At 38.5% G+C, this 13,028-nt stretch overlaps 1 protein-coding gene across 3 annotated transcripts in view; it reads left to right on the forward strand.

Annotated features, from left to right (window-relative positions):
• Positions 1–13,028, forward strand: part of FCHO2 (FCH and mu domain containing endocytic adaptor 2) — a 93,619-nt gene that overhangs the window by 59,065 nt on the left and 21,526 nt on the right. For all 3 annotated transcript variants that reach the window (XM_029052323.2, XM_029052330.2, XM_029052340.2), the window contains exons 12-17: positions 5,412–5,469; positions 6,390–6,565; positions 7,696–7,707; positions 8,145–8,169; positions 11,985–12,027; positions 12,909–13,000. In XM_029052323.2, coding sequence (XP_028908156.1) covers positions 5,412–5,469; positions 6,390–6,565; positions 7,696–7,707; positions 8,145–8,169; positions 11,985–12,027; positions 12,909–13,000 — 406 coding nt within the window. The remainder of the gene's footprint in view (positions 1–5,411; positions 5,470–6,389; positions 6,566–7,695; positions 7,708–8,144; positions 8,170–11,984; positions 12,028–12,908; positions 13,001–13,028) is intronic.

Consider the following 13,028-nt stretch of genomic DNA (forward strand, 5'->3'; position numbering starts at 1 on the left):
ATTCCAACTCAGATAATATTAATCGTAGGATGGAGCCTGTTACCCTTTTCTCTTGCAAAGTACAAACCCTATTATGGCAATTTAAGTGTTGGCTGTGTTGAAAGATTTAACTATAACCAATTTTTTTTTACACAGGATGTTTTTTATCCATATATATGTTCCTGTAAGACACACAGAGATAATGTCCCAGTTAAATGTGAAGTTCTGCTACCTGCCTTCTGGAAAGTTATTTCACTTTTTAAATGTTTAGATCATATTTTGGAAATTTAATGGATTGGTCTTCATGAGGGCAGTGACCTCCAGGACTTTTGTTAATTGGTAGATTGCTGCTAATACTTTCTGCTGAACACCCCTTAGTTTAATCACAATTTAGTGTTTTCATTGCTGTCAGATGCAAGACGGACTGCAATATTTTATAATTGAAGTTTCTAGTTTTGAGAGTAAAATGAATACTTTTCTGTTTAGATCAGTTGTGAGGGTATTTTTCTTTGTTGTTTAAACCTTTTATAATATATAATTCAAGAGTTCAAATGGACCTCCCTGGGGCACCAATAGGAGGGTAAATTTACATAATGCCTCAAGTATTTTCTGCTGGCAGATATTTTTCAAAAGTCTTTTTTTTTTTAATTTTTAAAGGTTCAACGAAGGTGACAAAAATCCTAAATTCTCTTACCGCTCTTCTTGCTAATATGTATGCATTTCCATTCCTGTTTTCCCAAATATCCTCCTACATTCCTAAACATATTTGTCCTTCAGTCTATCAACCCTAACAGAATTGCAGTGTAATAATCATAGGTGCTCAAAGGGTTTTATTTAAGAAGACTGCATGATTTAATTCATTAAAAAACAGGTATTACTTTACCTCTTGTTTAGTTATTGTAGCCTAATTGCTGGAAACTCTGAACTAAAAATATCATCATTTGGGGGTAAATTTACAGGAAAAAAAAATCAAGAATTAACCCTAGAATTATCTAGTCTTTAATGGAAATAATAGCCCTTGACAGCTCTAGGGTGAAATTCATTGAAGTGAACCATAACTGGGTTTGACTTTCAGTGTTTACCTTCTGACTTGCTTGTTTTGGTACCCTGGTTTAATAATTAATGGAAAAATCCAACTAAATGTGTCTGACACATTTCTTTCAGATACTGTAGTCATCATGCATTTTAAACTAGGATCAACTGTCTAGGGCATTTATTTGTGAAGCTTGGTTTGCCCTTTTTAGATTTTACATAGTAAATCTGGTACTTTGAGTATTAGAAGAATGTCTGAAGTGATGTGCATTTAGTAACGTATACATTGTGTCATGCTGCAGCCAGTAATCCATTTGTGTCTTTTAAGCAGTATCACAAAATTAACCAGAGCCCTCTGAATTAATGAGTGTTTTTCAAGAAAACAGTGAGGATTGGCTGGGATTCAGATCTTTATCTGCTGCCTCCAAAGGGCATTCTTTGAAAAAGCCTACCTGTTTGCTTTTGGAAACAGGTATATTTCATTTTAGTGGGGTTTATATTTTTTGAGATTAGCCTGTTTTGCTGTTGGCTTATGGGAGTGATTTTAGCTCTTGGATTTTATGACCTATTTCCAAGCGTGTTTACATCCTCCCTTTTGTTCTGCATTTTTACTGGGTTAGGGCAGTTTGAACTGCTGGTAATAGAAAAGTAGAAGTCACTTTACAAAGTCGGCTGTGCAGAGGAATCCTAATGTAATTTTCATTTTTAAAAACTGCCCCACTACTATTTAGAAGCTTGTGTCAAATTCCTGAAGTCCTATATTTGTAAAGGATATGGTTGATGCAAATCCAATTTTGGTCCATTAGTTTTATATTATGTTGAAAATATTCTTGGCTAGAGAACTTCATTTCCAAGGAATTTTTGACAGGCGACTAAACTCCTGTTTATTAAAATGAGCTCTGCTCATTGAAAGTTGGGTTAATGGGGACATAGTATTCACACTAAGGGTGAATTGTTAACAGATCCCAGGCCTTGGTTCTGGTGAGTCTTATTCTCGGGGTTGAATGAATCAGGCATGCATTTGCTTCAGTCGCATGTAACTTGTGCCAGCTTCAGCAGAGCCAGACACTAAAAAGCCACAGAAAGAGTAAACGGCCCAGCCTCGGTTTTCAAGGATCATACTCAAATACACAAACGATATTCATGAAACCTAAAGGTCAAGAGGTGTACACAACTGTGAGTTCATTGTGGACAGGGAATGTCACTGTTTATTGCTGTCTGGTACATTTCCCAAGCGCTTATTACAGTGCTCTGCACACGGTAAGCGCTTAATAAATACAATTGAATGAACGAAATGCTCTGTTCCTTGAGTTGCTTTACCAACTCCATTGTATTGTACTCTCCCAAGCTCTCAATACAGTGCTCTGCCCATAGTAAGTGCTCGGTAAATACCTAGGCAGAGATGGGAGTGCACAGAGTGAGAGATGAGAGCACGGGAGGCAGTAATTTTTGTGGAACGGGCAAAGTGGAACGCAGCAGCACAGAGTCCAGAAAGCCAAGCTCGAGGTTGGGGTACTATGAACCCTCTTCATTGGTGCCAAGAGTTGCCATATTTTATGGAAAGATGGGACTGCTTGTATAAAACAAATGTTTACTCTGTGGGTAAACACTTCGGGTTACTTGTCATGTCTGTTACTCAGGAGTAGCATGGCAATATATAAATGTGATTGATTGACTGGTTTTGACAGGTGTGTAAAGCACGAATTATGAGTCACTGGGCCTCTAGTGTTATACGGCAGTATACATCATCTCCAGTTTTTTGTTCCTTATCTGTCTAGTCAGTTGCCATATTTCATTAGCCCTTCTTTAAAGCATGGTCAAGGTTGATTTGAGAACAATTGAAACTTAGTCTTGTTCCTGGAACAAGTGAAATTTAGACTGGTGCAGTTTTATGGAAGGAAAATCTTTCTTTAATTTCCAGAAAGGAACCAGGAGTTAGAGCCAACCACTCAGGGTTAAAGCTCATAATGCAAGAATGCAATATCTAATTACAGAATTGAATTCATAGTACACTCAGTACTCTGATAATGCAGGGGTTGCATTCCTAACAAGGTACACTGAGGAAAACTTGAGGAAATGTTAAGGAAAACTCACATTACTTCCATGCCACAGCTGATGCTACCCACATGCACTAAACATTCCTTCTGAAATTGCATCCTGTTCTATCCAGGAAGAACAAATAATGTTCCTTAATTTGGACTAATGTCCCATAATTCAACAAGAGCTTTCTATCCAAAATGTGCTGCGTAAACATGTCATAGGAGAGCTGACTGTACCCTACCCCCTGGATTAAGTAATAATAATAATGGAATTTGTTAATCGCTTACTATGTGCCGAGCACTGTTCTAAGCGCTGAGTCTGCACATGTGCTGGTGTCAACACCATTGGCCACTATCTTGGTCCCTTCTAGACTGTGAGCCCGTTGTGGGCAGGGATGGTCTCTATTTGTTGCTGAATTGTACTTTTCAAGAGCTTGGTATAGTGCTGTGCCCACAGTTAGTGTTCAGTAAATACAATTGCATGAATTGAATGAATGGATGAATAACTGGTCCACAATGCTTATTATTTGACCTATTACAAAGCCACCTTTTTAGGTTGTTCTGGCTATTTGATAAATGGTTCTCAGTCCATCGGCATTATTTTTTGAGTGCCTAATGTGTACAGAGCACTGTACTAAGCATTGGGAGAGTGCATAGTTAGAGGATGTGATTGATATGTGGTGGGTAAGTACTTAAATAGTAGAGTATATAAATCTACATGTTCAGGAGTGCTACGGGTAGCTGTGAATGCCTCAGTGCAGTGTAGAAGTGAGGCAAAAATGCTGAGGTGGTTGGAAGCATAGGACTTGGGAAGAAAAAGAATGAATCAGAGAAGGCCTTCTGGCAGAGGTGGCATTTGAAGAGGGGGAGGGAGTTACAGGAATGAAGGACCCAGGAGTTCTGGGCAGATTCTGGGTTTCCCTGAGTTTTGGTAAGGCAAGATGGGGGCCTGTGGCGGGGTTTGAAGAAAACCAGGGCATCTGTAACTCACCATTATCAGTTATTCAGTCAGTGGTACTGATTGAGTGCTACTCTGGAGGGTACAAGTAGGCACAATCCCTGACCGCAAGGAATTTACAGTCTAGCTCAAGGATCTCCAGAGCTGCCTTGGTCCTATAAGAATCTGGCCTGGCCCTGTCACTTTGCACTCTTCCTAGCCCGGAGTACAGCCCCCGAGATTGGGTTTCCGTAAACCAGCCAATGACTCGGACCCGAGAGTTGGCATTTTGCTTCTCCAGTCCGCCAGTGCCCTTTTGCATTAAAGTTAAAGGCTTAAGTTTAAGTTTTTGACCATTACTTGGAAACACTTGAGACTCTCAAACTTTATTATTCCATTTTCTCACCACTTTTACTCTTGTTAAGTAGTCAGACCAGTGGAAACCAAAAACTCAGTCTGAATGCCTAACTGGTGCTTCTACTTCGTGGTGTTCAAAAAAAAAGTTTTTGTCGCATTTTCTGAGACGTCTAAAGGGCATAGTGTGTGAAGGGATTGAAGTAGTTTTTTTTTCTATTATTTCCATATTCCACTACATCTTTGTTATTTTGAGATGCTAAAGATTCACCTGAGCCTATACCCTAAACAAAAATCTGTGTTTAGGAAGTATTTTTTAAAAAACCTGTGCCTTTAAACATCATTTATTTTGACAGTACTACCTCTGAAAAGTGAGTTAAATATTCACAATCTCTAGTGATATCTGATTCAAAATTATGGCACTCCCATTCTGCTTATTAATTTCCTCGTAAGCCTCATCTAATATTTTGCAGACTATGCTGCTTGGACCTTTTTTTGTCCAGCGTTTTTTAGGTTTTCAGTTTTTTAAAACTTTATTTTCTTTAGTTTGCTCATATTTGGAAGCAGTGAAATGATGCTGCATCAGAGGAGGAAGAATTTCTACACCCAAGTTGAAACAGCACTCTTGTGTGCTATTTAATTGCTTTTTAGAACATTGTGAAACTAGTTGGAGCACTATTTTGTTTTCAGAGAGTTATTTGTCCCCAGTTTAAATGAGAAACTCTATATGCTGAGGAAAAAAAAGAACGTGAATAAATAACACACAGAGATTGCAGACCTGTTGGCATTTGCTGATTCTTGCCCTGAAATAATGTGATGTTCTTTCCATGTTCCATTCCTTAGTAATCTTATCTGTCAGACTCCTGAAGCATGGACCATGATTTTAAATAACAGTCCAATAGCAGAGCACCATAATTTTCATGCCCTGTATCACTGACTTTAATCTGACAGCAGAATTCCACTAATGGATTTATTCCTAAGTAATATAATTTCAAGTAAATCTGCATTGTTGAATTTTAAAGTTGAGATGTTTTAAATGTCATTACAGTAAATTCATGTGCTTCTTCTAGAACATTCCTGATGTTGACGAGGAAGGATATAGCATTAAACCAGAAACAAATCAGAATGATATCCTTTCATCTTCTGTGGAGTGATTCAATTAAGGATGGCGGTACCATGGTTATAAGGAAAGAGTGATGAATGTAAAAACCAACTGTGGGTGTGTTTCTATCCTAGATCAAGCAATGGAAGATCTCACTGTTTTTTTGCTTTTTGTTTTTTTTTCCTCTCCTTGTTCTTTTCCTTTTGGTTTCCATTAACAATTACATATTTGTCTTTTCATTTGTGTCATTTGAGTTGACTGCCCAATTCTCTGGCAAGAGGTGAGGTAGGAATGCGTAGATGTTCTTTTCCTCTCTTAGAGAAGCAGCGTGGCTCAGTGGAAAGAGCACGGGCTTTGGAGTCAGAGGTTATGGGTTCATATCCCGGCTCGGCCATTTGTCAGCTGTGTGACTTTGGGCAAGTCACTTAACTTCTCGGTGCCTCAGTTACCTCATCTGTGAAATGGGGATTAAGACTGTGAGCCTCTCGTGGGACAACCTGATTCCCTTGTGTCTACCCCAGCGCTTAGAACAGTGCTCGGCACATAGTAAGCGCTTAACAAATACCAACATTATTATTACAGTCATGTCTTCTGTAATTTGGGGTCAAGTTCCTGAAGAACCTCGCATAATAGAAAATTTGGTATCGGTACTCACACCCTGGCCTGGGCCCAGTGTTGCTGGGAAGACATTACAGACACTGCTTTGCGCTGTAGCCAGACAAACACCCACTCTGGAAAGAACCTTCCATAATTGCCTAAAATCAGTCCATCTATAATGGGTAAGGACAACCCACATTGTAAAAGAACTGAATAGCTTAATTCCCATGTTGTTTGTGCTGTATTATGAACTTCCTTATTCCCCTTTGGGAACTGTACTTTTCCTTGGGCAGAGCTGGCACCCCAGGAAAACCAGGTCAAAGAATGCTTTTCCTTAATAGACACAAACATACCAAAGAGAACCATTTCTATTCAAGCAGTGATTCTGATTCTGAAGATGAAGAACCAAAGAAGTTCCGCATCGAAATCAAACCTATGCATCCAAACAATTCTCATCATAACATGCCATCTTTGGATGAATTAAAAGTATCGATAGGAAATATAACTCTCTCTCCAGCAATATCCGTGAGTCACGTTATGTCCAGACATTTTTGTAGTAAAAAATGAGGCCATTAGCCATTATACTTTTTTTGGAGGGAATTTAAAATATCTTATAAACCATTTTTGTTGTCTTGTTTAATTGCAGGTATAGAAGTAGTAGTAATAGCATTTATCAAGCGCTTACTGGGTGCAGAGCTGGGAGAAAATATACAGCTGGGAATTAAACATGGTCCCTGTCCTTCTTGGGGTTCACAATCAAAGTGTAGGATGAATCAAGGAAAAACATTATTTTATTCCCTTTTAAGGAAAGTGGAGATTAATTATTTTTATTTAAATATATAAAACTCCTAATTTGGTCATGATTAAAAGTGAATTAGACTATTTCCATTTAAACTGGAAATGAAGTAAAGTTGGTCATAAAACAAATTTTAAAATTATTTGATTTTTCTGGGGTTCTTTGGTATCGCATTATTTTTAACAAGAAAAAAAAATCTGTATATATTGGCTGCCTTCCCTGATCCAGTTTTTTTTTCCTTTCACATGGTGTGGGGGGAACCCCACTAAAACGTCCAGTGAACCCATCACAGTTGTGAGTGGTTCCTTGTAACCCAGTTAACCAATTCTTGCAGAAATTCAAAACGAATGTCCTGAAGAAATCAAACACGGACATTGTGTCCTCCCCTTCCTCTACATCTTCCCCTCATCTCCCCCCCACCCTCCCAAATGTATCTTTCTATCTATTAATTAGCTTGCAGGATGTACTACTACACTGCTTGGAAAGAGAGAGAAGTAATTTAAGTGAGCTCTCGTGGTCCACAACTATTTGGAAATGTACATACAGTGGTGTTAGATTAGGACTGGATTTAAATAGCTAGGAAAAACATTTTTGGTATCAGGGATAAGGATTCTCATTTTAGTTTATCTATGAAGGGTGTAGACTGTGAGCCCGTTGTGGACAGGGATTGTCTCTACTGCTATATTATACTTTGCAAGTGCTTAGTATGGTGCTCTGCATACAGTAAGCACTCAATAAATATGATTGAATGAATGAATAATAGAAATTGGTAATAGAGTGGAGAAAAGTGTTGTGTTTTAAATTTCTAGGAAAGCACTAGTTACATTCTTTTTTCCTTCTTTCCTCCACATGACATTAGAGGCACAGTCCGGTAAGTACAGATTCTTTTTTTTTCCCTTACATATACTGATAAATTTAAAACATGGAATCACTTTTTGAATATTGATCCTTACGTTCAATTCTTGGCAAAATATATGAAATGGCGTACCTCAGTGTTTTGCCCCCCAAAACCCATAGTGTGTTAATATCAATCCCTCAGATTTTATTTTATTAGCAGTAAGTTCCTTAGCCTTCTGATTTTAAATTGTCAGTTTTCAATATGATCCTGATCTTCTCACCTCAAATAAATTTTTCTTCCTTTGTATATTTGAATAATGTACTTCTTTGGTTTTGCAAAATTACCTGTTAAGTTTACAGTAACTTTAAATTCCCAAAGAAAGCTCTCATATATTAAACCTAGTGTTTGTGTCCATTTCCAACCACCGTTTCACTAAACACTTGCCACTTTATTTTTCATTTCACCTCCAGGTGCAAACGAACCGGAATTCACCTAGTAAGTTTGAAGTTTTTAATAGATGGTTTATCTTTTGTGTCTTGATGGTTCTTTGCATTACATTTTTATTGTGCAAGTAGTTTTATTCCTTTAATCATATCCAGTCGTACTTACAAATGGACAATTTTTCTTAGAAGAGTTGAGGAATAACTGAAAACTGGCCTCTCGTTTTGAATAAAACATTTCTAGGCCTCTTCCTTGGAATAAAACAGTAGGACAGTGGAAAAGTATTAAATAATCAGGTTTGAAATTGGTTTTTGGAGAACAAATCATTGAAGTTACTGTGTGTAGATTTGTTAACTTCAATGCAAGGTTGCCTTAGAAATCAAAACCATTCCCATCAAAGCCTTAAAATAGCATCTAGTAAGTTTTGCAGTTGAATTTTGTTTCTGACCATACTATCATGTCAGATTCGAGGCAAAGTAAAGGCTGAAGGAAATCATCCCCAGGATCTAGTAGTTGAGTCACAGGGCAGATTTGGGTTCCCATAAACAAGACCAAAGGCAGCACCGGACTGCTTTGATATCCAAGGGTGTGATGAGACCTCATTACCCCCGGAAGTATCAACTAGTAGTGTTTGAATCAAAATGAACTCTTGAAGCAGGATTTCCAGGTAGGTTCTCTTAAGTGACCTGGGTTTCCTCCTGGACCAGTTACTAAAGAATAGAACTAATTATATGTCCCCCAAATCACAATGGCACTTCAGAGTAGCGTGGGCTAGATCTTTTGCAGCATGTCCAGTGACTGTAAGAAGCATCATCAACACTTTTTCACTGTTTAGAGAGTCAGCTTCATGAGGGCTTCCTCAACAATGAGCATCCTCAAAGGTCTAGAGGCAGGAACGTTTTGTAGATTCCTCCCACACCTCTGGGTTGATGATAAGCTTGAGGTCGACCGAGATAATATACCAGCCCGTACCGGGAAAACCATAAACACAGCCAAAGTTCATCAGAAACTTAGTACTCTTTAGACTTCTGCTTTTTAGGTCCTGAGCAGTGATGCGTCAATAGGCAAAGAGATCGAAAGATTGCAAAAGAAGATTGAAAGCCAAATCAGGAAGGCCAGCCTGTCATTGGGGAAGTGTCCAAGATGGGGAAAAAGCCAATGTGACCTCTAGCTTCAGGCCAAACCAAAGGCTCACCGACTCCTTTTCGGGTCTCTGGATCCTGTGAAACCGGTACCCGCGGCAGACATCACATGGAGGCATTGAGCAGTTCCCCGGGCCACGCTCACCATCACGTGACAGACAAGATCCCGAGTAGTCAGGTCTGGAATGCCATCAGTCCATCAGCATAGTGGCCCAGCTTAGTGCTGGTACATGCAAGTGCAGCTTGTTGGGCGGGGGAGCCGTAGACTCAAGGAGAGTAACTGAAAAGGGAGACGAGGGAAGGTTTTAAGGAGGCTGCAGAGTCCAGCTTCAGACCTTCCCCTGCCTGCTAAAAATATTGTGGAGCCAGCTGGTGGAGCTCCACCTCCCAGCGTGCTGCCCGGGACATAGCAGTGGGTCACTTTGTGCAGGAGCTGCGCAGGATGGGGAGGCGGAGGTCCTGCAGACAGCAAGCTCATCACAGCCACAGGGAAACAAATCTTTGGGTGTTATGTGACATGAGAGAAGTCACAGGCTTTCTTTTCATGCCACACGTTCATGTATATTATTCATTGCTAGTGGGCTCTTCAAATATCATAGACTCTCTCTCTCTCTCTCTCACACACACACCCCGTCATTAAAATTTGAGGGAAAAAAACATGTCAGACACTGTATGTGACCTGAAATCTTAGGTGGGTTTCAACCTCTGCACCACAAAGGAACACAGTCCTCTGGCTTTTATCCCAGTCAGTCACCTTGGTGTGGACAACAGAATTCTGAATTCCAGTGAGGAAAATGGAGCTGAAATCATCTATTTTAGAGCCATTGTTAAAAATAGCAGTAAGGCAAAAAATCTGTCCTCTCTTTTGCATCAGTTTGCAAATTTACAACCCTTCCTACTCAACCCACCCCTTTTGCAGGTTATTGTAGTCTATCAAATAATTCAGCTCCTGCTCTTCTGGTACATAGAGTTGCCACCTCTCAGGTAATGATTAAAAGCTCAGTAACTGTCTAGAATTCATAGACACCATGCGACAGTTGGGGAATTGGCAGCAGGTTTTCCTTTAGAAACCTGCATGTGTCTTGTAGGTTGATGAACATTTATCCCTCAAACCTGCCAAACTGATGTACCACGGGATTTGTGCACCCCATCACGAGCAGCTGTGTTAATTTATAAGGCACTCATAATTCCATAGCCTTTAAAATTTTGTGTTTTGCTGAACAGGTGGTTCTATTTAAAAAGAAAAAACCCGGTTCCTTGCAATCATTTGTAAACTAATTTTCCTGAATTTTTTTATCTAGTTTCAATTAATTAGAAATGATTGGTGAGGATAAGCAGAAAAATTACTCTTATGTAGCCATTTTTCTAAGTTGTTAGATCTTCTGGTCTGACCTTTCTTAATTGAAAGGAGTTAATCTGGTTAGAGAGGATTTTGAAACGTCTGAATTAATACTTTAAAAATTTTTTTTTTTAATATGTGAGTTGTTGGCATTTCCAGTTTGCAAAGTTATTTTTTGAAATTCCACTAGAGGGCAGAAAGAAACCTTAGGATCCAGCATTTCACAGTTTTTAGGTGCTTATTTCAGTGTCAATGCGGAAAGGGAATTCATTGATGATGATTCCTGCTTAGATGATTAATGAGTATGATTATTGAGAACAGAAAAATTTCCTTTTCCTTCAGTGCATAGGGAGAAAGCATCATGCAAATGTGATATTTATTGCAAATTAAATCTCCAAAGTTTGATACATGTATCTTGCACCCATGGCAATGTCAAGGAGTTCAAAGATGCCAAGATGTTACATCTGTTTTGGTCTGCAATTCTGAGAGACCTCATTCTTTGTAGCTTAGTGAAAAAGACTGCTGGTGCATGATTTTTGTTTATTAGCAGGAATTTTTTCAGGAGTTAATAACCACTCTCATCAACATCTTCATTATTGCATCAGCAGTTTGCATGGAACTTTATAATAGTATATATGCTCAGATGCTAAAATTTGAGAAAATAACTTCTAGAATGTGTTTCAAAACGCTCTGTCCAGACAAAAAGTCTATTATAATGATTTAGAATTTGGGCTCTTCTCCTTAGAGCTTATGTAAAGGTGAAACAGGACAAAGTCATAATATGCTTTAACAGTATTATTTCTGGTTAGTAAATGTACCTATTATTGATCAGTCAATCAACTGTATTTATTGAGAGCTTATTGTGTGCAGAGCACTGCACCAAGCAGTTGGAAGAGTACAATGTAACAGAGTTGGTAGACTTGTTCCCTGCCCACAGTGAACTTACAGTGTAGAGGAGGAACAGACATTAATATAAACAAAGAAAGTACAGATGTGTGCTTAAGAGCTATGAGGCTGATGGAATTTAAATCACAATTTTACCATTTATGCTATTTACAACTGTTCCTGTAAAAATAAGTTAAAGATTGTTTCCCTTTGTTGAAGGGAAATGTAATTGTATCAAATCCTGGAGCTGTTGAAGATATTTTTAGCAGATGTTGAGTTCTCATCTTTTATAGTTTTGAAACATATTGTGCATGTTTTAGAAAACTTAATGAAGACAGTTTTAATTAATTTTTCAAATTACATTTGATATTTTATTTAATTTTTCAGTTCTATGAAAATGTGTGTGCGCACATGTGCATATTTTGGGGACTCATAGCATTAAAAATTTTGTTACTCAAATTACACAATTTTTATTTGTCATAACATTTTAATTTTTTAATTAGGTGAAGAATTAACAAAATCAAAGCTTTCTGCTCCATCCAATGAGTAAGTTTTACCATTAAAATGGAGGTTTCACATTACTTGTTACTTCTGGTAGAGGGCTGTTAACTTTTGAAAATTCCACCCCTATCTTTTATCTTTATCTTTTTGGGCAAGTGATCAAGCTGGGCAGCTCTGTAACTTGAGTTACCATAAAGGGCATTTTTACTTTGCCATTCACACTTCCATCTCCTTTTTGCTTTCCTCCTAAGAGAAGAATGGTGTTGAGGACTTCTGCGTTGTTGAGGATTTCACAGCCATGTGGTGAAATTATTTCTATATTAGGAAAGATAAAGGTCAAACTCCAAAGTTGATCCTAAAGGACTGGCCACTTCCAATTAAATGATAGTGTTAGGAGGCTGGAAACTTGCCTTAATTTCAGCCCATTTGACTGACCGAAATTGTAGATTCCTTCCAATAACAATAATTGTGGTATTTATTAAGCACTTACCATGTGCTAAGCACTGACAGAGATGCAATGCTATGAGATCAAATATCAGTCTCTGTCCCACCCGATGCTCACAGGTATCCCCATTTTACAGATAAGGAAAATGAGGCACAAAGAAGTCAAATGACTTGCCCGAGGTCATACAGCAGACAGGTGGCAGAACTGAGATTAGAACCCAGGTCTCCTGACTCACAATCCTTTGCTCTTTTCATTGGGCCAAATTACTTCTCCAGTGGGCCTCAGGAGTGAGACACAGAGAGAGAGAATTATTGTGATTGAGGAGTTAGCAATTGGCTCTTGAGTTCTGAAACATGAGCTCTTTCTTTTGTATTATTTGTATTTCATTCCAACTGTGAAAATGAATGCAGATGGTTCCTTTTTAAAATTTTTCTGCCAAAATATGAATCAGATTCATTTTCTGACTATAATTTTGTGACAGGAAGGGAAACAGTGACTTGCTGGCCTGGGATCCACTATTTGGACCATCACTTGATTCATCTTCCTCCACATCACTGACTTCATCGTCATCAGGTAAGACTTGTATTCACTATTAACCAAT

Source organism: Ornithorhynchus anatinus, chromosome 1 (assembly GCF_004115215.2).
Source record: "Ornithorhynchus anatinus isolate Pmale09 chromosome 1, mOrnAna1.pri.v4, whole genome shotgun sequence".
Classification (NCBI taxonomy): Eukaryota; Metazoa; Chordata; class Mammalia; order Monotremata; family Ornithorhynchidae; genus Ornithorhynchus; species Ornithorhynchus anatinus.